General features: G+C 45.6%; 1 protein-coding gene across 1 annotated transcript in view; it reads left to right on the forward strand.

The window, feature by feature from the left end:
• The window catches only part of KLHL18 (kelch like family member 18), a 45,654-nt gene that overhangs the window by 4,354 nt on the left and 17,935 nt on the right, over positions 1-23,365 (forward strand). Inside the window, 3 exon segments of the mRNA XM_081882785.1 lie at positions 15,076-15,206; positions 17,358-17,498; positions 22,724-22,922. Coding sequence (XP_081738911.1) covers positions 15,076-15,206; positions 17,358-17,498; positions 22,724-22,922 — 471 coding nt within the window.

Raw genomic sequence — 23,365 nt, forward strand, 5'->3', positions numbered from 1 at the left:
ACATCAGCTGTGCCATATGGCAGTAGCCCGATGAGAAATGGGGAGCAGGGCCCACATCATCAGCTCCACAGAGATACTAGCTGTTGCTGGCTCCTCCTCCCGCTGAACCATTTCCATTCAAGATGGTCATTGCAAGAAGTTCCTAACATTAAGGCCAATTGCCCGAGTGCATTCTCCCTCCCCACTCCATTTGCCTTGTGCGTCATGCCTTTCCGAAGGTTAGCCTGTGGGCAAGAACTGTCTTGTTCATTATTGATCATAATATTAAAGCTCTTTTGGCCGAAGAGCAGTGGTACAAAATGTTTTAAATGAATGACATCCCCCAACCTCATTTAACCCACCATTTCCCTGCCCCTGAACTAGATAGAGAAGTCCTGTAATATCTGAATGAAATGTTCAGGTTTTAGTGGGTTTCCAAGAAGGGAATGTTCATTTCTGAACAAATCTTTCTTTGTGTGCATGGTTTGTTCGCAGAGCACACGTACCCCTTATTGCAGAGGTTTTCAACCTTTCTGAGTCCACGGCTCCCTTGACCAACTACATTCTTTCTGAGGCAACCCTGCGGAGCTCAGGAGCCCAGTTATATCACCCTTTGCTTGTAGAGCTGGGAGCTTCTCACCCTTTTTCAAACACCCTCCCTTGTCCATTCACAACAGCAGGGGCTGGCAGACTGGCTGGCTGGGCTCCCTCGACCGCTTGCTTGCTTGCTTGCTTACTCCGAGGCCACCTCAGCTCCTGGCAACCAGCACCCCCTGACCAGCCCCAGAGGCACCATTCACCTGGGGAGCTTGTAGCCAGGGCTGCCGCAACAAACAGCTGTGCAAGCCTTTGGGTGGCAGAGGCGCAAGAGGGCATCAGAGGGAGGGATGGAAGGAAAGAAGGACAGAGGCCAGGGTTGCCCGCGGCACTGCTGACCATCATTCAAGGCACCCCAGGGTGCCACGGCACACTGGTTAAAAACCACTGCTTTGTTGAATAATGGTTATAATTTGGGGGTGCTATTATTGTGGAGCAGAAGTATTGTAGCAAGTATTTTCTGCTGTTCCAAAGATCCCGTTTCTCTCTCATGGTCATTTAAAGAAACATTTTTTCAGTGCACTTGTGATCCAGTTGTTTGCTCAGCATTTCCTCCCCTTGATATTCTGAACACAGCTGACTTTGCACAGAATGCGAAATTTTTCCTTGAGGGAGAGACCTTCCTTTCCTGTCCTCTAGGACACGGTTGTCCTCCTTCCCACTTAGCAGGCCGACCCCGAAGGAAAGCAAATGTCATTACTCTCAGGAGAGTCTCTCAAGCAGGTATAGCTGACAGTGGAATAGTTTTCCTTAATCTAGTACAAAGCAGTCAACATTTCTTGACAGAGCATTGGAGAAGCCTGAAAAACTGGGCGGAAGATCTGCCCAACAGGACAAGGTGTTTGGCAGTTTGTTTGTATTACATTCAGCATATTGAACTCTATGCAAGCATTACTAGGATAGGTAAAAGATGAAGAAGATCTGGGATAATTCTCGGTCAGGGGTTCCAAAACTGTGATCCACTAACCATCAGTGGTCCACGAACTTCATTCAGGTGCTCTGTGGATGTGAGACCGAGGATGGTCTATTGCATTAGAAATCTTGAGTTTTAATCATATTTTAATTGCTTCTTACATTGTATTTTATTGCGTTACATTTTAGAATCTATGGTGCACAATAAAATCATATAAAAATGAAGTATGCTATAAAAATACCATTCAGAATCATAGAGCATCTAGCACAGAGCATTACAATTCCTGTACTGGGCACAAAAGCCATTCTTAAGTGGTTTGCTAAGACCCTCAGCCGTTTTCAAGTGGTCTGGGGGCGGGGAGTTTGGGAACCATTGTTCTAAGCCACTTGCTCGAATGGGCATTTCGCTAACAATACATTGAGCTGTGTAGGCAGAATTGCACTTTAATTGGAGGAGGAAGCAGGATTCTGTTCGCTTGGTGATGGATATAAGCAGCTGTTGTGAATAATACCAGCTAGCAGTGCTATGCTGTGTCTTCTCCTTCCTGTCTTTATTGACCCTTCTGCCCGAGGGCTGCTGCTTAATGCAGTTTTGGGCTCTCAGACTCTGATGCTGAGTGAGTCACAAATGGCAGTCTATATTGGAGAGAGGTTGTGCTGCTTGGGCCGGCTTCACAGTGATTAGTCACAACGTTTTCCCCACAGTAAGCAAGGCCAGAGAGGGCAAGTGTTGTTGGACTACAACTCCCATCATCCCAGACCATAGGCCTGGCTGGTTACAACTGGCAAGCGTTGAAATCCAACATCTGGGTGTCTACGGACACCCAGCTCGCGATACAGTGGTACATATGCTTCAGGTTACAGACTCCGCTAACCCAGAAATAGTACCTCGGGTTAAGAACTTTGCTTCAGGATGAGAACAAAAATCGCGCGGCAGCGACAGGAGGCCCCATTAGCTAAAGTGGTGCTTCAGGTTAAGAATAGTTTCAGGTTAAGAACAGACCTCCAGAACGAATTAAGTACTTAACCCAAGGTACTACTATATAAGGAAAATTATGTATACATGTATCTTATCACCAAAACCGATTTGGGTTCAAATTGTTGAATGTCAGCTGTCCTCCACTGCAAGTATTACTTATTTTTATAACCTGAGATCATTTGCCTTTCATTTTAGTGCAGCAACAATTGGGACTGGTTTTTCCTCTCTAAGCCCTTCCCTTTTGTTTGTCACAATTGGATTTTCATTCTCTGACATAATTAGATTTCAGCTTGTGATGGCTCCTAAACGTTTCCATATTTATGAATCAATACAGCTGTTACGTTTCTATTTGGAGGTATTGAATTACTGTGATCTGGCCTTCTGCCTCTCCTCTCCACGCCCCCGTTCCTTCTTCAGAGGATATACAGTAATAGCATTACGGAATTACAAATCCATAATTTTAAAGAATTGGTAATGTAACCAACCAGATGTACGGGATATCAATTTTTTTCACATATACGCTGGAGTTTTCAAGGTGGGAGGTGTCACAGAGCAACACCTGCTCAGAGATATTATACCTAAGCAATCCTGATCCACAGTCCCACTCCCTCCAAAAAAAACCTCCCCAGCTCCAGAGAGGTTCAGGGTGGAGAGGACTCTCAGAACAAGGTTGGAAGGTGCCATGGTGGAGGCTGTGGGAAGGAGAAAGACTCTGGTGGCTTCAGCTAGTTGTTGCTGTTTAGTCGTTTAGTCATGTCTGACTCTTCGTGACCCCCTGGACCAGAGCACGCCAGTCACTCCTGTCTTCCACTGTCTCCCACAGTTTAGTCAAACTCATGCTGGTAGCTTCGAGAGCACTGTCCAACCATCTCGTCCTCTGTCGTCCCCTTCTCCTTGTGCCCTCCATCTTTCCCAACATCAGGGTCTTTTCCAGGGAGTCTTCTCTTCTCATGAGGTGGCCAAAGTATTGGAGCCTCAACTTCACGATTTGTCCTTCCAGTGAGCACTCAAGGCTGATTTCCTTCAGAATGGAGAGGTTGGATCTTCTTGCAGTCCATGGGACTCTCAAGAGTCTCCTCCAGCACCATAATTCCAAAGCATCCTTTCTTCGGCGATCAGCCTTCTTTATGGTCCAGCTCTCACTTCCATACATCACTACTGGGAAAACCATAGATTTAACTATACGGACCTTTGTTGGCAAAGTGATGTCTCTGGGAGTTTTCTTGGCAGGGATACTGGAGTGGCTTGCCGGTTCCTCCTCCAGGTGGATCACATTTGGTCAAAACTCTCCACTATGACCTGTCCATCTTGGGTGGCCCTGCACAGCATAGCTCGTAGCTTCTCTGAGTTATTCAAGCCCCTTCACCACGGCAAGGCAGTAATCCCTGAAGGGGGGCTTCAGCTAAGTAGAATACAAAAGGGGGAATTTCTCTTTTAAGGTTTTTTTTGGAGGGGGGTGGGACTGTGGATCAGGATTGCTTAAGTATAATATCTCTGAGCAGGTGTTGCTCTGTGACGCTGTGCTTGTGAAACTGCAACTGGAACAGAAACCTACTTCGGTGTTGAATGAAACCTATAGTTAGGGAAAGTGGGGTTGTTGAGAACGAATGCATTACCAAATATTCTTGTTTTCTCTTCCGTTGAACATTCTGTAATGAGTGGTGTAACTGTCTTGAAAGATGGCAGTAGGAAATAACCTTTTTTTGTTGTTGTTTCCTTTTTGTTGGAGATTGGGAAGACCTGCAAGAGTTGTTTCTGAAACTAAACTAGGCTTTGGAGCGAAACTTCCTTGGTGTCTCTAAATCATGCGTTTAAAACGCAGATACTCATCATTTTAGGAGTGTAATGGTAGCGATGTCTATCCACTCCAACAAGGGGATGGTATGGAGAAACATACATTTGCCGTGTGAAATATATGTGTGTGATATGTAGGATATATCAGATGTTGAGGTGTCAGTTGAGAGGGCAGAAAAGCACCCAGAGGAGAAGAACTCCCTTTTTGCACTATCTAGGGTCCCCGTCCCTTGCTGTGTTCCTATAAGATGTTTCAGCATGGTAGCTCCAAACCTGAGTGCTTCCTCAAACCAGGTCGTGCTTTTGGCTCACCTCGCCTGACACTGCCTGCTCGGACTGGCAGCAGTTCTCGAGAGCCTCTGTCAGAGAGAGGGGTCTTAGCCACCATCTCCTGCCTAAGATTATTTTATGTGGAGATGCCAGAGATTGAACTGGGAAGAAACATGTGCTGTACCACAGATCTCTTTATAAATGATGATCTGGGTAGCAGCACAACATCTCTGGACGGAGCCCTCGCTTTCATAGAGAATGTAACGTGTGAACGAACCAAAACTTACTCAGCAAGGTGATGTGGCTGTCTCTGTGTGCATTGGAGTCACTCTAAAAGCCCCCATTGTTGATCTATTTGTTACCCCGGCAGATCAATTTACTGAATTTGCAAGCTGAAGTTTTTAACCCGGCCCTGTACATGGCTGCTTCCTAAAACATTCCTACTCCGGGGAAATTGAAATAAGCATCCAGGAATTTGGGCTACTTCTCCAGCCCAGGACTGAAGTCCTTACCTCAGAGGCTTGTTATGAAGTAAAAAAAAATGAATGCTTTAATCACATTTGGTTTTGCCCTTCCTCCAAGGAGTATAGGAGATTTTAGATGAGATCATTCTCCTATAAATTAGGCGGTGGACTTGGGGAATCTGAAATTCTTGTATGCATTCTGCCAGCTACGTGTTGGTTGATCTTGAACCAGTTTCTTTCTCTCTCTCTCTCTCTCTCTCTCTCTCTCTCTCTCTCTCTCTCTCTCTCTCTCTCTCTGTCTAATAGGCCTCACAGGGTGACTTTAAATTACGGGAGAGGGGGCAATGAGAGCTGTGTGCACCCCGCCTCCCCAAATCTCATGGAGAACAGGGTCAGTAAAAATGGGGGGGGACCAAAGAGACAATTTTCAATTTTAAGCGATATTCCACAGAGCTTGAATCAAGGATATGCTGTTAAACTTGCAGCATCTAAAGAGATGCTTTGTTGTTGTTGTTTAGTCGTTTAGTCGTGTCCGACTCTTCGTGACCCCATGGACCAGAGCACGCCAGGCCCTCCTTTCTTCCACTGCCTCCCACAGCTTGGTCAAACTCATGCTGGTAGCTTCGAGAACACTGTCCAACCATCTCGTCCTCTGTCGTCCCCTTCTCCTTGTGCCCTCCATCTTTCCCAACATCAGGGTCTTTTCCAGGGAGTCTTCTCTTCTCATGAGGTGGCCAAAGGATTGGAGCCTCAGCTTCAGGATCTGTCCTTCCAGTGAGCACTCAGGGCTGATTTCCTTAGGAATGGAGAGGTTTGATCTTCTTGCAGTCCATGGGACTCTCAAGAGTCTCCTCCAGCACCACAATTCAAAAGCATCACTTCTTCGGCGATCAGCCTTCTTTATGATCCAGCTCTCACTTCCATACATCACTACTGGGAAAACCATAGCTTGAATTATACGGACCTTTGTTGGCAAGTGATGTCTCTGCTTTTTTTGCTTTAAGAGATGCTTAAATAAACCAAAAACCCTACATAATACTGGTGGCTCTGTTGATAACGTTTTCTGGACTCCTGTTTGATGCCTGTCAAAGCTCTACCAAATTCCCGTGTCTTATAGCTTACTTCTGAGAACAGGTGTGCCCTTGGCCATCAGTACGTGGAACAGGACGAGTCCGTAACTCAAGTCAAGAGTCCCAGAGGGCCTGCTTAAAAAAAGCGCTTAAGAGGCCTTACAAAATTGAGATTGCTTTCAGCCAGGCAGCCTGACATATTTATGGCACCTGCAGCGTTCTACAGAAGGCTTTATTGGGAGTTATTAATATTCAGGTGTGGGTGTGTGCAGGGGAGAAACAGCCTCTCATTAAACCGGCACTGAGTGCTATAAAGGGAAAGCTTTGTACATCTTGTTACCGAAAGTGGATCTGAGCAGGCAGGTGGCTGCGCTCGCACATTCCTTGCAAACTGTCTCATCGCCATGAAACGGCATCGCAAGCAGAAAAACCTACTAAAACTCTCCAAGGTGAAACACAGGCTTCTTCTGCATGCCTACTACGTACAGGGGTCCACAAGCGTTGGCTTAGTTTACTAGCTGGACATTATTTGTGGCAGTTTCTGGATACAGTGGATGCTCAGGTTGTGAACGTGATCCGGGCGGGAAGCACTTTTGCAACCGTCAGCGTCTCATCTGCGCATGCGCAGGTTGCTATTCGGTGCTTCTGTGCATGCGCAAAGCGTGATTTAGCGCTTCTGCGCAAGTGCCGAAACCTGGAAGTAACCTGTTCCGGTACTTCCGGGATCGGCGTGGTGCGCAACCCGAAGCACCTGTAACCCGGTATGACTGTATTGCTATTTCAGATGTCAGATTTGTGCCTGTGCGTCCCAAGACACACGTAGGGCTGCCTTTGAATATGGTTTGGAAACTTCATCTCGGGCAGAATTCGTCAGCCAGGTTGCTCACCGGGGCAAGTCGGTTTGAGCATATTACACCAATCTTGACCCAACTGCACTGGCTGACCATTAGTTTCCGGGCCCAATTCAAAGTGCTGCTTTATAAAGCCTTAAACAACTCAGGACCGCAATACCTCCAGGACAGCCTCTCTCTATATGAACCGACCCAGACCCTGAGGTCATCATCTAAGGTCCTTCTTTGTGTGCCTCCTCTAAAAGAGATCCAGAGGGTGGCAACATGAGAACAGGGCCTTTTCTGCAGTGGCTCCCCGTCTGTGGAATTCTCTTCCTAGGGAGGTTCGCTTGATGCCTTCATTATTCACCTTTAGGCACCAGGCAAAGATGTTCCTCTTTAACCAGGCCTTGGGCTGATTGGCATCTGGAGCCCTTTTAAATGTGTTGTGGGCGAGGGGATCATCAATTTGTTTTTGTTCTTATTTTTATTATGCATTTTGTGATTATTTAATATTGCAATTTTATGTTGTGAACTATGAGATCTTTGGGTATAGGGTGGTATACAAATTTAATAAAATAATAGTAATAATAGTAACAACAACAACAACAACAATAATATAATGTGAAGACTGGACGCGGGTGGCGCTGTGGGTTAAACCACAGAGCCTAGGACTTGCCGATAAGAAGATTGGTGGTTCGAATCCCTGCGACGGGGTAAGCACCCGTTGCTCAGCCCCTGCTCATGCCAACTGAGCAGTTCAAAAGCACGTCAAAGTGCAAGTAGATAAATAGGTACCACTCCGGCGGGAAGGTAAACGGCGTTTCCGTGAGTTGTTCTGGTTTTGCCAGAAGCGGCTTAGTCATGCTGGCCACATGACCTGGAAGCTGTACGCCGGCTCCCTTGGCCAATAAAGCGAGATGAGCGCCGCAACCCCAGAGTCGGCCACGACTGGACCTAATGGTCAGGGGTCCCTTTACCTTTAATGTGAAGGCTGCAGAAGAGCATTGCTGGCAAATGAGAGCATATATCTCATTGGAAGACAGAGCAGGCGAATGAGCCTGTGAAATTGTGGCTGATATTTTTAGGTCCTGTGAGTACGGATGGGGAAGAAATTAGCACCTGGGCTTGTTTCAGAAGTTTGTCCCTGTATTTGTATCTACGTTACAAATACTGCTGCTGCTGTACATTGAGTCCAAACGTTGGTTCATCTCAGTGTTGTCAACACTGACTCTCCCCACCCCACAGTGGCTCTCCAGGCTTTCAGGCAAGGATCTCTCCCAGCCGTATCTGGAGGTGCCAGTGATTCAACCCAGGGTTCTTCTGCGAGCCAAGCTGATATTCTGCCGCTGAGCTGTGGCCTTCCTCCGAGCCGATATTTGCCCCGTTCATCTCTGCCCATATTCTGCAGACAGCAGCAAGGAGCTTTACAACATACTGTTCCGGAATTGCTTTATCGGACTAGTAATACATTTTATTAAACACACCCAGATGGCACTCACAAGCGAGCTTTTCATCACAGATGCTGAAAATAGCCCGTTGGCACAAATGTTTCTGCATGGAATGTTAATGAAATGTTCGTATGTCAACAGTAGGTTTGAGATCCTGCTATAGGTTATTTCCTGGTGCCAGTCAATCTGAAGCTTGTTCTCTTCATCACTGTGGTGGCAGTAGCTCTCAACATGGAAAAAAAAATAGGCTTTTCCTGGGGGCTCGCTCTGCAATCTGCTAAGGGTGGCTAGGGCGCCTTGCCAAACCTCTTATTCTTCCCGCCATCATCTTGGAATGTGTGTTTGATAAAACCAGGGAAGAGAAGTGGATTCTGAGCTCACCTGAACTGAGTAGCTTCGACTGGAACTGAACCGTCCTGGCCAGATCCCTTTTCCCCACTGTTATGTACTGAGTTGAATAGGATCCAAACTGCAGCAGTCTGATTGGTCCTAGAACAATAGGCTCCAAAAGGCAGCAGTCTGATTGGTCCTAGAACAATAGGATTCAGAATGCAGCAGTCTGATTGGTCCTAGAACAATGCAGCAGTATGATTGGTTAGCAGGAACCACCCAATCATGCTCCAGATAGGAGTGAATCCACAACCTGATTGGCTTACAGTAGAATTCCGGAATTAGCCAATCATGTGCAGCCCATTGTGTAAATAATGTATATAAAGCAGATACTTTGAGGGGACTTTCATTCATTCCTCCTCACCACTATGAGCTGAATAAAGAGCATGAAATCACTTTGCGACTCTGAGTATATTTCACCCACTTTCCCCCATTGCTCACCCCACTGCTTGTGTTTATACATCAACACAACTTGGCACCCTTTGCGCCTAAGAATGTGGGCACAGGCAATGCCAAAGATTTTGCTCAGAGCAAACCCGAGAGAATATTGTTTTGACTGAGAGAGAAAGGTGCAAATCCAGGCCTTAGCACTTCCCACTCAGAGCTGACATATGAAATGTTCGGGCTAGAGAGTAACGCTCATGACTCGAGCTTTCCCTTCTTACACCATCCTTCATCCCACCACAATTAGGGTGTTACGCCTTCTGAGGATGCTGAGTCCTATAGCCACATGAAAGCAGCGTTCATCCAGTTTGCTACCAAACTGTAGCAAAAAGCTCTCAACTGAATCACTTGTGCTTACGGCAGAACTTCTTGCAGTCTTGTTGTCCTTGCATTACATTAAATTCCTGAAGCTCGGAGTATCTGCTATATGCATATACTGATTCCCACAATTCCTTAACACTCCTTGGATGCATTCATATTCAGCAGTTGCCTGCTGCTTTCTGCTATCTCTTCCCAGCTAAAGATTTCTCGTTCTCTAACAGTTGGGGAATGAATGGATGCGGGTGTGCTGTGGTCTAAACCACTGAGCCTAGGGCTTACCGATCGGAAGGTCGGCAGTTCAGATCTCCACGATGAGGTGAGCTCCCGTTGCTCAGTTCCAGCTCCTGCCAACCTAGCAGTTCGAAAGCACACCAGTGCAAGTAGATAAATAGGTACCGCTCTGGCAGGAAGGTAAACAGCATTTCCATGCGCTGCTCTGGTTTTGCCAGAAGCGGCTTAGTCATGCTAGCCACATGACCCGGAAAAACTGTTTGCGGACAAACGTCGGCTCCCTCGGCCACTGAAGCGAGATGAGCGCCGCAACCCCAGAGTCATTTGCGACTGGACTTAACTGTCAGGGGTCCTTTAACTTTACCTTTTTAACAGTTGGGTAACTGCCACCCCCATGGGCCAGATGTACCCCATAGTGGCTTGGAATTTGACCTGCGACCCTTCTTAGCCCTGTGTGACTATATCTATCTATCTACATTTTTAATTCAATTTTCAAAAATAGAGAAAGAAAAAGAAAAGAACATAAACATACATCAAATAACCATACAAAATCCTCATAGCGAGATTACTCTGAATCTCCTGACTTTCCTCCATCTCATCCCTGGGTCCTCTTGATTCTATTTTCAACTTCATATCAATACTTTTCCATTTTTTCCATCTTCCAAAGTTATCTATATTATCTATAAGATTACAGGTGTGTTTAAAATCCTGCTAATGTTTTGACCTGTTTGCAGTGATTTTGTATATACATTATAAACATTTCCCATTCTTTTTTAAATTTCTTGTCTTCTTGATTCCTGAGCTGCCCAGTTAATTTCGCCATTTCGGCATAGTCCGTCAACTTGACTTGCCATTCTTCTTTAGTTAGGGTTGTTTCTTCCTTCCATTTCTGGGCTAGCAGCATCTGAGCGGCCGTTGTCCCATACATGAACAGTTTCCTCTGGTCTTTTGATATCTCGGTACCTGTAATTCCTAATAAAAAAAGCTTCTGGTTTTTTTTAAACAAAGGTTATTTTAAACATTTTTTTATTTCATTATATATCATTTCCCAGCCCTGTGTGACAATTAGGCATGCCAAAATGGCTCCTCTTCACCCAAATGGGAGCTGAATTGATGGGGGCAACTGGAGAGCACAGCAGAGGTTATATTTTCTGAGAATCCTCCGGGAAAACAATCTCTCAAAAGACCTGTTGATGGCATTTTACCATTGTACTGTGGAGAGTGTATTAACTTATGGTCTCTGTGTGTGGTTTGGGAGCTGCACGGTCAGGGGAAAAACAATGCTGTCCAGGGTTGTAGACTGCAGAGAATAATTGGGTGCACTCTTCCCACCTTGGATCAAATCTATGCTTCCAGGTGCCATAAGAAAGCTTCAGAGATAGCGCAGGATAGTGCGCACCCCGGAAATGATCTCTTTCAGCTTCTGCCTTCTGGAAGAAGGTACAGGGTTATAAAGACTAGGACTAGCCGCCTGAGAAACAGTTTCTGCCCAAATGCAGTTTTGGTTTTAAACGCAGTATAAGGAGTCTCTATGGGAGTATATTGTATTTAAAAATGGGGTATCACTTTTTAGGGGGCTAACCAGGTTGGGATAGCTGGGATAGCAGGCTTGTTGGTTTTTGAATGTCTTATGTAGATTTTTCAATTTCGTTGTTCTGTATGGGACAATGACAAGAAAGATTATCGTATTGTAAAAAGGGTGGAGTTGAATAAATCCTCTCCATGTGCTAAGATCCCCTCTAAGCTTAATTGCACAGTGGGGCAATTAGTAGGGAGAGAAGGGGAGAAAACCCAGTGGGGAGAAACAGGAAGTGGCAGAAAGCATTTTGAGAATTCTGGCTCCTCCTTTTTAGCTCAACATCTTCCCAGACTCTCTCCAGCCACATCCATCCTTTGTATCCAGGACCCAAGGGGATGTTCCCCATCCGATGCTGTGTTTCAGTTGGAGCTCTCATGAAAGACGGAGACCCAGCAGAGTGCCCAACTTAATAATAATAATAATAATTATTATTATTATTATTATTATTATTATTAAAAAAAATACAGTGGTACCTCAGGTTAAGTACTTAATTCGTTCCGGAGGTCCGTACTTAACCTGAAACTGTTTTTAACCTGAAGCACCACTTTAGCTAATGGGGCCTCCCATTGCCGCCATGTGATTTCTGTTCTCATCATGAAGCAACGTTCTTAACCTGAAGCACTATTTCTGGGTTAGCAGAGTCTGTAACCTGAAGCGTATGTAACCCGAGGTACCACTGTAATTTATTATTTCTATCCCGCCCATCTGGCTGGGCTTCCCCAGCCACTCTGGGTGGCTTCCAAAAAAATATTAAAATACTGTAATACTGTACATCAAACATTAAAAGCTTCCCTAAAGAGGGCTGCCTTCAGATGTCTTCTAAAAGTCTTTGACATCTGGTTTGACAACTTAGGTACACAGGGATCCCATTGGGAGATCTTGCTCCTGACCTCGAGGCTCAAGTGCCGGTCGGGTGTCTCCCACAGAGAACCTTTTTGGATTCTAAAGGCAGCATTGCAGCCATGTTCAAATGCGCCCCTCAAAAACCACAGGCAGAATGTTACCCTGGCTCTGTTCAGAATCAGACGTGGGAATCTAAGCTAGTAAGTGATCGGCACGTGGGAATCTAAGCTAGTAAGTGATCATTTCCTTTTTTTTTTAATGATATTTTATTAGATTTTAGGAATAACAACAAACAGAAAAAGGAAAAAAACACATACACAAAAATATAGAGTTATAAAATACAAAAAATACAGGAGTTTAACTTAGGGGGAAAAAAGAAAAAAGAGAAAACACATTTTTTTAAAAAACACAAAAATCCCTCTTTTTGATTCCTCATCTTTGATTCACTTATTTTCCTGACTTCCTCACATCTCCCTTTTTTGTATCCCTTTTGAAAATTAATTCAGCAAATTCATATCCAATTAATTTATGTATTATCAATCCAATCTTATTTTTTACCTTGTTGCTAGAAGCCCTTCAGTTCATTTCAATGTCATTAACATTCAAAAATTTTACAATGTTTCTGTAGATATATTTTAAATTTCTTCCAGTCTTCTTCCACCAACTTTTCTCCCTGGTCTCGGATTCTGCCAGTCATTTCCGCCATTTCCATGTAGTCCAATGCCTAACTTCATTTCCGGGCAAGGATTTTAATTTGCATCCTTTTTGGTTTTCATCTGCAGAGTTTGCCGGTTCTCTTTTTCCTTTTTAACCTGGTTGCTGAGGGAAAGGTTTTTGCAGTGGCTCAAGGGAAACACACAGACGGCTTCTTGCCATGTGATCTAACATGTGGGTTAGGCGCTGTGGCACCGTAAGATCTCGTTTTATCCGCCCAGCCGCCTCCCGTGGGGTTTTCTCAGTTTCCATAAAAGACCTTTTATGTATTCAGAGCTATGATCTGCCAACATGTCAGATGCAAGTAGATTCTGTGTCCGTGGCGAACAGGAAACGGAGGGTGTGTCTGCTGTTATCTCTCCCGGCTGCCTTATCTGTGTTTCTCCCTGAGAGGAGGAGCACCACCGCTTGTGCGATTTTCAGAAGAATCTGATTAAGAGACAGTAGATTGCGCTGAGTAATTCTAATTGTAAAAGTATTGAATAGGTCAGTGTTTTTCAACCTTTTTTGGGCAAAGGCACACTTGTTTCATGAAAAAAATCACGAGGCACACCACCATTAGAAAATGTTTAATATTTTTTTCTTTAATGGCAAACAAAAACGTTGCGGACCGTTCTCTGCTCAGCGGGGATCGATCCGCTGATCCCCACTGAGCCGGCGGATGACAGCTCCGTCTCCGCACTGTGTGTCAGAGATGTCAGAGTCCCGCTGCTCTCTATGGGGGCTCTCATCCGATCCCATCCGATTTGATCCCCACCCAGGACGGATGGAAAATAGGGTGGACACAGTCTGGCGCCCGCCTAGTGGGCGAAAATTTGACATATTTTTTTTAATCTTTCAAGTTTTTCAGTTTTTCCCACGGCACACCAGGCAACATGAAAAACACTGGAATAGGTTATCGCTAATGTGGGTGTTCTTGTTTCATAGAAGCTTAGGTTGTTGTGGATTCCGCTTGTGTGCACACACACAGGGATAGCTTAACGTGGTAAACCTCCAGATGTTTTGGACTACAACTCCCATCAGCCTCAGCCAGCAGGCTCATGGGAGTTGTAGTCCGGCAACATAGGCACTGTGCTGGCTATCCCTGTAGTATCGCAGCCTCTCCCAAATCTGGTGCCCCCTGATTCCTTGGAATACAACTCCCCTCATTCCCAGCCAAGCTGGCAGAGGTTGATGGGAGTTGTAGTCCAAAGCGTCAGGAGGCAGGAAATGATGCTGTAAGCATAAGCTTTCTCATTTTATTTATTTATTATTTTTAAAAAATGTTATTGAACAAGCAGAGTCTTAAAATACATGCAATACCAGCAAACAAACATGGAAATTACCGTATTTTTCGCCCTATAGGACGCACCGTCCCATAAGGTGCACCTAGTTTTTTTGGGGGGGAAATAAAGGGGGAAAAAATATTTTCCCCCCAGGTGCAGGGCTGGAGCGGGGGAAGCCTGAGCTTCCCCAGCCCCCAGAACAGACAACTCTCCGCAAGCCGTGGGAGCCCAGTGCCGGGCTCCCACGCCTTGCGGAGAGCTGCGCAAAGTCTGGGCGCCCTGAGCTCAGCATGCCAGCCTTAGGCATGAGGCAACTCTCCACAAGCCGTGGGAGCCCAATGCAGGGCTCCTGCGCTTTGTGGAGACCTGCGCATGCTGCCTTCAGCATGCAGGCAACTCTCCGCAAGCCGTGGGAGCTGCGCGAAGCCTGGAGAGCGAGAGGCGAAAGCCTGCATTCGCCCCATAGGATGCACACACATTTCCCCTTCATTTTTGGAGGGGAAAAAGTGTGTCCTATGGGGCGAAAAAGACGGTATTGAGAGTATACATACAAAAAAAATAAAAAGTCTGCAAAGAAAAGAAACTTCTGACTATACCCGTTGTACTAATTTTCAAGTAAACTATTATTTACACAGTTACACAACGTTGTTTTTTGTTAACTTAATTTAACCTTATCTAACATGTACTTTGTATTACAAGGCTCGTTCAATATCTGCCAGAAAACTTTACTATTGCAGTACCCTTTGAGTAAGCATTCTCATTTTAGACCCGCCCTTGTGCTGGCAGCCTATCAAATTAAATATAAGGAAGATGCCGACTTTTCCCATTGGTCTGGCTAGCGCTGTATTGGCCAACTAGTGGACTAGTATCCCATTCTGAAATGGCACATTTCCCCTTGGAACCAAATAGCTGATGTCTCTTCCCTTCTCTTTTTCTGCGTAGGTTGGGGACCACAAATTCAGTGCCCACCGGATTGTCTTGGCAGCCTCCATCCCTTACTTCCATGCCATGTTTACAAACGACATGATGGAGTGCAAGCAAGATGAAATTGTCATGCAGGGCATGGATCCAAGGTAATAATAATAATAATAATAATAATAATAATAATAATAATAATAATAATAATAATTTTTATTTATACCCCGCCCTCCCCAGCCAAGGCCAGGCTCAGGGCGGCTAACAAGCAATAATAAAAACAAGTTGAATGAATACAACTTAAAAACAAGATTAAAATACAACATTAAAATATTGGAACATTAAAATATTAAAATGCAGCCTCATCACAAAAGGAAAAAGAAAAAGAAAGGGGGAGGGAATCAAATTGGCTCCAAGCCAAAGGCCAGGTGGAACAACTCTGTCTTACAGGCCCTGCGGAAAGAAATCAGATCCTGCAGGGCCCTAGTCTCATGAGGCAGAGCGTTCCACCAGGCCGGAGCCAGAGTTGAAAAGGCCCTGGCTCTGGTTGAGGCTAATCTAACTTCCTTAGGGCCCGGGACCACTAGGGTGTTGCTATTTATGGACCTTGAGGCTCTCCGTGGGGCATAGCAGGAGAGGCGGTCCCGTAGGTACGAGGGTCCTAGGCCGTGAAGGGCTTTAAAGGTCAAAAGCAGCACCTTGAACCTGACCCTGTACTCCACCGGGCGCCAGTGCAGCTGGAAAAGCACTGGGTGAATATGCTCCCATGGCAGAGACCCTGTGAGGAGCCTCACTGCAGCATTCTGCACCCGCTGGAGTTTCTGGGACAGCTTCAAGGGCAGCCCCGCATAGAGCGAATTACAGTAGTCAAGCCTGGAGGTGACCGTCGCATGGATCACTGTGGCCGGGGTGGGGCAGGAAAGGTAAGGGACCAACTGCTTAATGGTAATCCATGGGGAGTTCCTTTTGGGGGTGCAGCAGCTTAGTAACACTGAAAAAGGGAACTGATCCTTCTCAGTTGTGGAAAAAGTTCACCCCCGAAATGAAAAATTGGAATCTCCCATTTACTACTCAATGAAAATGACTTCAAGAGCGTGTCAGAAATATTGAAACCTTGCAAAAAAATAAAAATAAAATAGCATTGCGGGTACAGTCATACCTTGGGTTGAATGTGCTTCGGCATGTGCGCGTTCAAGTTGTGCTCCGCGGCAACCCAGAAGTAACGTAGTGCGTTACTTCCGGGTTTCGCCGCTTGCGCATGCCCAGACGCTCAAAATGACGTCATGCGCAGAAGCGCCAAAACATGGCACGCGCAGATGTGCGGACACGGGTTACGTTTGCTTCTAGATGCGAACGGGGCTCCAGAACGCATCCCGTTCGCATCTAGAGGTACCACTGTATTGGAGAATCGCTCAAAGCAAGAGCCATCCTTACTCCAGGTACCAAGAAGTAGTCAGCGCTCAGAACGCGCAATCAAAGTGATGTGGGAACTTTATGGTTCTTGTAACCAAGACAAACCACAACCTCCATTTATTCTAAACAATAAGAAGTGACATACAGAGTACAAAACATTGCACAAGTACAGGGGTACCTCGGGTTAAGTACTTAATTCGTTCCGGAGGTCCGTACTTAACCTGAAACTGTTCTTAACCTGAAGCACCACTTTAGCTAATGGAGCCTCCCGCTGCTGCCGCCGGAGCACGATTTCTGTTCTCATCCTGAAGCAAAGTTCTTGACCCAAGGTAATATTTCTGGGTTAGCGGAGTTTGTAACCTGAAGCGTATGTAACCCGAGGTACCACTGTACTAGAAAATTTGTAACCTCTGGTTTTCCTGCATTATAATACGTAATTATAATCATTACATAATTCATTATATAGTTCCATATGCAAAAAAAAAAATTGTTTTATTGATTTCGGGGTGAGTTTTTCTCCCCAAAACATGTGGAAACGGCAGTTGGTTCCTTTGCTTTTAGGCAAAAGTTCATCTAACTAAGCTACAGGAACATGAAGTTGTAAAGATGTTATAACCTTAGTACGTCACAGTTGCTGTTTTCCAGCTTATCTCTGCAATCCCAAGGACTAAAAGCGCAATGTTCTTGTTGCTGTTGAAGGCCTGGAATCCTTGGAATCTGATAAAGGCCTATCAATCAACATAGACCTTGTCCGGGGTTGAATGTTGCTGCCCCTCCCCACCGCCCCTCACTCAAACACACACACACACACACACAATTGTTTTGAAGTTGCTTATAAAGTCATGTGTGTGTTTACTCACATCTCACGCTCTCCCATTCTTCTCTGGCCCGTTTAGCGCACTGGAAGCTCTGATCAACTTTGCCTACAATGGGCACTTGGCAATCGACCAGCAGAACGTCCAGTCCTTGCTGATGGGGGCAAGTTTCCTGCAGCTGCAAAACATCAAGGATGCCTGTTGCTCGTTCCTCAGAGAGAGGTGAGGGGCTGGTTCCAGGGAATCTCGCTGCTATGGCGCAGGGTGTGCTTTTTATTTTATTTTTTCTATTTTTTATTTTAACAGATAGAACATATACCGTATTTTTCGCTCTATAAGACGCACTTTTCCCCCTCCAAAAATTCAAGGGAGATGTGTATGCGTCTTATGGGGCGAATGCAGGCTCCATGGCTTCAGCGAAAGCAACGTGATTATTATTATTATTATTATTATTATTATTATTATTATTAATAATAAATTTTATTTATACCCCACCTGCCCCAGCCGAAGCCAGGCTCAGAGCGGCTAACATCAAATGTATAACACATTAACATAAAATCAAACAATCACTTAAAATACATCCTCAAATCAGATCAGGATCAGAATAAAATCCAATCAGATGGCAACCCGCAGATTAGGGTTGGGGACCTTAAATGCTCACCAGGCCCAACTGTTTGGGCTGAACTTATATGGGCCTGTGAGAAAAATTGGGAGGCCACTTTCATGCCAGTTCTTATGAAAGGAGAGAGGGAGTCAGACTGAACCCCGACCAAAAGCCTGGCAGAACAGCTCCGTCTTGCAGGCCCTGCGGAAAGGTGTCAAGTCCCGCAGGGCCCTAGTCTCTTGTGACAGAGCATTCCACCAGATTGGAACCACAGCCGAAAAAGCCCTGGCTCTAGTTGAGGCCAGCCTAACCTCTCTGTGGCCTGGGACTTCAGGATGTTTTTGTTTGAAGACCGTAAATTCCTCTGTGGGAGCGCTCCCTCTGCGCTCCAGAGGCTTCGCGTTGCTTTCGCTGAAGCCAGGAGAGCGAGAGGGATCGGTGCGCACTGACCCCTCTTGCTCTCCTGGCTTTGCTTCGCTGTGGAGGTGCTGTGCAGCTTTCCCTCTCTGCGCAGTGCCCCTTCAGCGAAGCGGGAGGAGAAATGGAAGGGGCTCCGTTACTCCTGGGTGCTACGCAGAGAGGGAGAGAAATTTTTTTCTTGTTCTCTCCCTCTAAAACTAGGTGCGTCTTGTGGTCGGGTGCGTCCTATAGAGCGAAAAATACGATAAAACATACAAAAGAAAACACACTACAATACTACACAACAAAAGAAAAGAAAAAACAGAAATAAAGCCACATATTCTTTCTAAAGTTCATTTTACATTTCTTTATTAACTGACTTCCTCGAATCCCCTCTAACTGAATTTCATTATTTCACCTTGTAACAATTCTCCAAAATCATCTTTCTACTGCAGTTAACTCCTTCAATCTACTATCTTCATCTCTTTTCTTATTGACTTAGTTCCATACAACATCCTTATTCTAATCCTAGGCCTATTTGGTACTTTCAAGTATTTTCGACTTATCTTATATTACAATATTTAGCTAAATCATCTTTAAATTTCTTCCAATCTTCTTGGTCTTCCTCTTCTTTCTGATTGCGGATTCTTCCAGTCAGGTCTGCCAGCTCCAAAAACTCCAACGTCTTCATCTGCCATTCTTCTACCGTTGGTATTTCTTGAGATTTCCTTGACGCAGGGTATGCTTTGTGTCAGTGTGTCCCTTATCCCAAGGCGGAATCGTAGGCGCATCAAGATTGCAGAGATTCCATCTGTCCTCTGCAATCCAGACCATGTGTCATGCTACAAAGCAGGAAGTGTGTGCAAAACAGAGATAGCTCCTGATACGGAAGTGAGGCAAAATCTTCCTTGCACAGACACACACCAGGGAAAACCCGACCAGCAGCTAGCATTTCCGGGGGCCTGTTTTGAGAAGAGCTTAAGGAAGGGTGGTCCACAACCTCGGTTGTCATTTCCTGAAAGCAAAATCTGCTGTTGCAGCAGATATTGAATTTCCTGAAGGCAAAATCTGTTGCTGCAGCAGATACTGTCACTGTACCAGCCCCCAGGCCCGGGAGAGGTGGTCTAAGGGGCCTGGGTGGCCTTCCCCCCTCCCAACCCCTAAGACAGGCATAGGCAAACAACCCTCCAGATGTTTTGGGACTACAATTCCCATCATCCCTGACCACTAGTCCTGTTAGCTAGGGATCATGGGAGTTGTAGTCCAAAAACACCTGGAGGGCCGAGTTTGCCTATACCTGCCCTAAGAGGTCTGTTGAAGGTATGGCTATTTCAAAACCTTCCCCCCAAGTTAACTCGAGTTGAGTCAAGAAACTTAAGAATACTTCGTTGAGAGAACCACAGAGCCAGCTTAATACAAAGTTATACATTTCTGCACAATAATAATAATAATTATTATTATTTATTTATATCCCGCCCTCCCCAGCCAAAGCCGGGCTCAGAGCGGCCAACCTAGCACGTCAAAGTGCGAGTAGATCAATAGGTACCACTCCGGCGGGAAGGTAAACGGCGTTTCCGTGTGCTGCTCTGGTTCTCCAGAAGCGGCTTAGTCATGCTGGCCACATGACCCGGAAGCTGTACGCCGGCTCCCTCGGCCAATAAAGCAAGATGAGCGCCACAACCCCAGAGTCGGCCACGACTGGACCTAATGGTCAGGGGTCCCTTTACCTTTACCTAGAACCAAGTTTAGCTTACTCACTCTAAAAAATATGTGGTGGCCAAAGTTACAGAGACGAATCCCTTTAACAACCTATGTGATCTCTTTCCCCTTACATACTTATTTTTAATTACTGAAGATCCCTTTGCGGTGTTGCCTGGATGGCTTTATAACAGGATGAGACAAATTCACACTGGATAAGGCTTTCAGTGGCTACTAGCCTTGATGACTCTGCTTAGAATCAGAACGAGCCACGATCAGGAGAATACTATTTCAAAAAGCAGGTGCCAAACAAAAGCCAAACCCTAAATTTGTCCACCAATGCAGTCCTCCGTAGTAGCATTGCTCCTGAAATCTTTGGTGCCGTGCCCCAAAAGTGTGCATTTATGGACAGGTTAAACAGCCAGGGTCCTTGATGCAGAAAGTGGAGGCTGCCTTCCTCTGCCCCTGTAGGTTGTTCCCTTTCTCTGTAGAGGACGTTGCATTCTCTTTTTTTATAATAATATTTTATTAAGTTTTAAGAATAACAGCAAACAGAAAAAGGAAAAACACAAGAAAAATATAAAAACATAAAAATACAAAATTACAAAATACAAAAAAATACAAACATTTAACATAAAAAAAGAAAAGGAAAAAAAGCACACAAAAAGAAGAAACAAAAATCCCTCTTTTTAATTTCTCATCTTTGATTATTTTCCTGACTTCCTCATGCCTCCCTTTTTTGTACCCCTTTTAAACATTGGTTCAGCAAATTCATATCCAATTAGTTTATCTATTATCAATCCAATCTTACATTTTACCTTGTTGCTAGAATCCCTTCAATTCATTTCAATGTCATCAACATTCAGAAATTTTACAATGTTTCTGTAAATAAATTTTAAATTTCCTCCAATCTTCTTCCACCAACTCTTCTCCCTGGTCTCGGATTCTGCCAGTCATTTCCGCCATTTCCATGTAGTCTATTAATTGCACCTGCCATTCTTCCAGAGTGGGTAGGTCTTGTGTCTTCCAATGCTTTGCGATGAGAATTCTTGCTGCTGTTGTAGCATACATAAAGAAAGTTCTATCCTTCTTTGGCACCAATTGGCCGACTATGCCCAGGAGAAAGGCCTCTGGTTTCTGATGTTGCCTTCTTCTCAAGTTCACAGTAAGGCTCAGTAAAGGCAGGGGACCTATCCAATTCCTTGTCCATTTGCGTCTAGGGCAAAGGTAGAGTGACCTAGAAGAGGAAATTGCTGAGCAGTCTAGCTTTATAGCTTTTGGACTGGAGAGAATGCCTGGCTGAAGATTCTGTGGAATGCTGCCCTGTAACTTGGGCTGGGTCAAAAGACATGCACACTTGTTGCCAGTTCATCAGAAAAGGAGAATTTGAAATATCCGTGGCCTGCCAAGAAGTCATTGTCTTCCCCCCTCCCTTCCACTAATACCGTTCGAGTTAAGCTGCATCGTTGACGTGCCTCTAGTTAAAGGGTCAGAGGACCGGGTGGGTCTTTAGCCAGCTGGGCTGTTCCACTGCTACCCTTATTGCTTGATTTCTCTCACCCTGATGCAATTGTAAATAAGTGCTTCAATAGAAGAGAGGACTGTCAAAGCCTGCTTTGGGTAATCTTTTAGAAAGGGTGAAGAGGAACCTTTTTTCTGTTGCCTGGGGGCTGTAGCTAGCCATGGTCATAGACAGATTACAGGTGTCAAATCAAATAACCAATTACAGTATTTTTCGCTCTATAGGACACACCCGACCGTAGGACGCACCTAGTTTTAGAGGGGGAGAACAAGAAAAAAAATTCTCTCCCTCTCTGCACAGGGCCTCTTCAGCGAAGCGGTGAGAGAAATGGAGCCCCTTCCATTTCTCCTGCCGCTTCGCTGAAGGGGCGCTGCACAGAGAGGGAAAGCTGCACAGCGCCTCCCCAGCAAAGCAAAGCCAGGAGAGCAAGAGGGATCGGTGCGCACTGATCCTTCTTGCTCTCCTGGCTTCAGGTGGCTATCCCTGAAGCCAGGCGAGTCTTGTTCTCCTGGCTTCAGCGAAAGGAACCGACCCCTCTTTCTCTCCAGGCTTCAGCGAAAGCAACCCGAAGCCTCTGGAGCGCGGCGGGAGCGCTCCCACTGCGCTTCGGAGGCTTCGCGTTGCTATCGCTGAAGCCATGGAGCCTGCATTCGCTCCATAAGATGCACACACATTTCCCCTTAATTTTTGGAGGGGAAAAGGTGCATCTTATAGGGCAAAAAATACGGTATATATCAGGAAAAAACCGGTGGCTTTACCAGTATAAGATATGCACACACTGTGCCAAAAAGGTTCCCCCTGAAAGAGACGAAAACCTCAGGTAAATTCAGGCTACCAAATGGAGATTTTATTTTATTTTATTAGATTTACCATACTTTCCCGTCTATTTTGTTGTTGTTGTTTAGTCGTGTCCGACTCTTCGTGACCCCATGGACCAGAGCACACCAGGCACCTGAACACACCCCAGGGTCAGCATGGCTGTGTGACTGTGTAAAACAGGGTTTCCCAAACTTTGCTGGTTTGGGACTACAATTCCCATCATCCCTGACCGCTGGTCCTGCTAGCTAGGGATGATGGGAGCTGTAGTCCAAAAACAGCTGGAGACCCCGGGTTTGGAAAATCCCGTTCTAGAGGGTGACAGGGTGTTGGGGACTGGCTTTTGCGTAGGTCAGACACTTTCTTAGCTGTTCAACTCTCCCATATTCATCTGCACTGTCCTTAAAGGCTTCACCCAAAAAACTGCCTGGGCGTGCGCCAGTTTGCCGAAACTATGATGTGTGCCGTACTCTACGATGCTGCCAACAGCTTCATCCACCAGCACTTTGTGGAGGTTTCTGTGTGCGAAGAGTTCCTGGCCTTGCCCTTGGAAGACGTCCTGGAGCTGGTCTCGAGGGATGAGCTCAACGTTAAGTTAGAGGAGCAGGTAGGTGCCTCCGAGGTCTCAAGGTGGGTTGGTTGCTCATCGCTGTGGTTTAGACCAGTGTTTCCCAACCTTGGGCCTCCAGCTGTTTTTGAACTACAATTCCCATCATCCCTGACCACTGGTCTTGCTAGCTAGGGATGATGGGAGTTGTAGTCCAAAAACAGCTGGAGGCCCAAGGTTGGGAAACACTGGTTTAGACCACAGCGCCACCCGCGTCCCCTGGAAATAAGATAAACCTTTTCTATTGCAGCTCTCAAGGGAAGAGTGTGTGGAACTCACCCTTTCACTTGCTTCCTGCTGTCTCTCAAATATTTTTTGCTGTTGAGAGGCTTTTGGCCTGCGCCTGGGTGGTTTCGCTTGCTCACTGCCTTGTTACTGCTTTGCAGCTACGCTGCTGGTTTTCTTTACACTTGTCCTGTACTGAAACCTGCCTCTAATTCAAC

The sequence above is a fragment of the Podarcis melisellensis genome, assembly GCF_964234715.1.
Source record: "Podarcis melisellensis genome assembly, chromosome: 12".
In the NCBI taxonomy this organism is placed as follows: Eukaryota; Metazoa; Chordata; class Lepidosauria; order Squamata; family Lacertidae; genus Podarcis; species Podarcis melisellensis.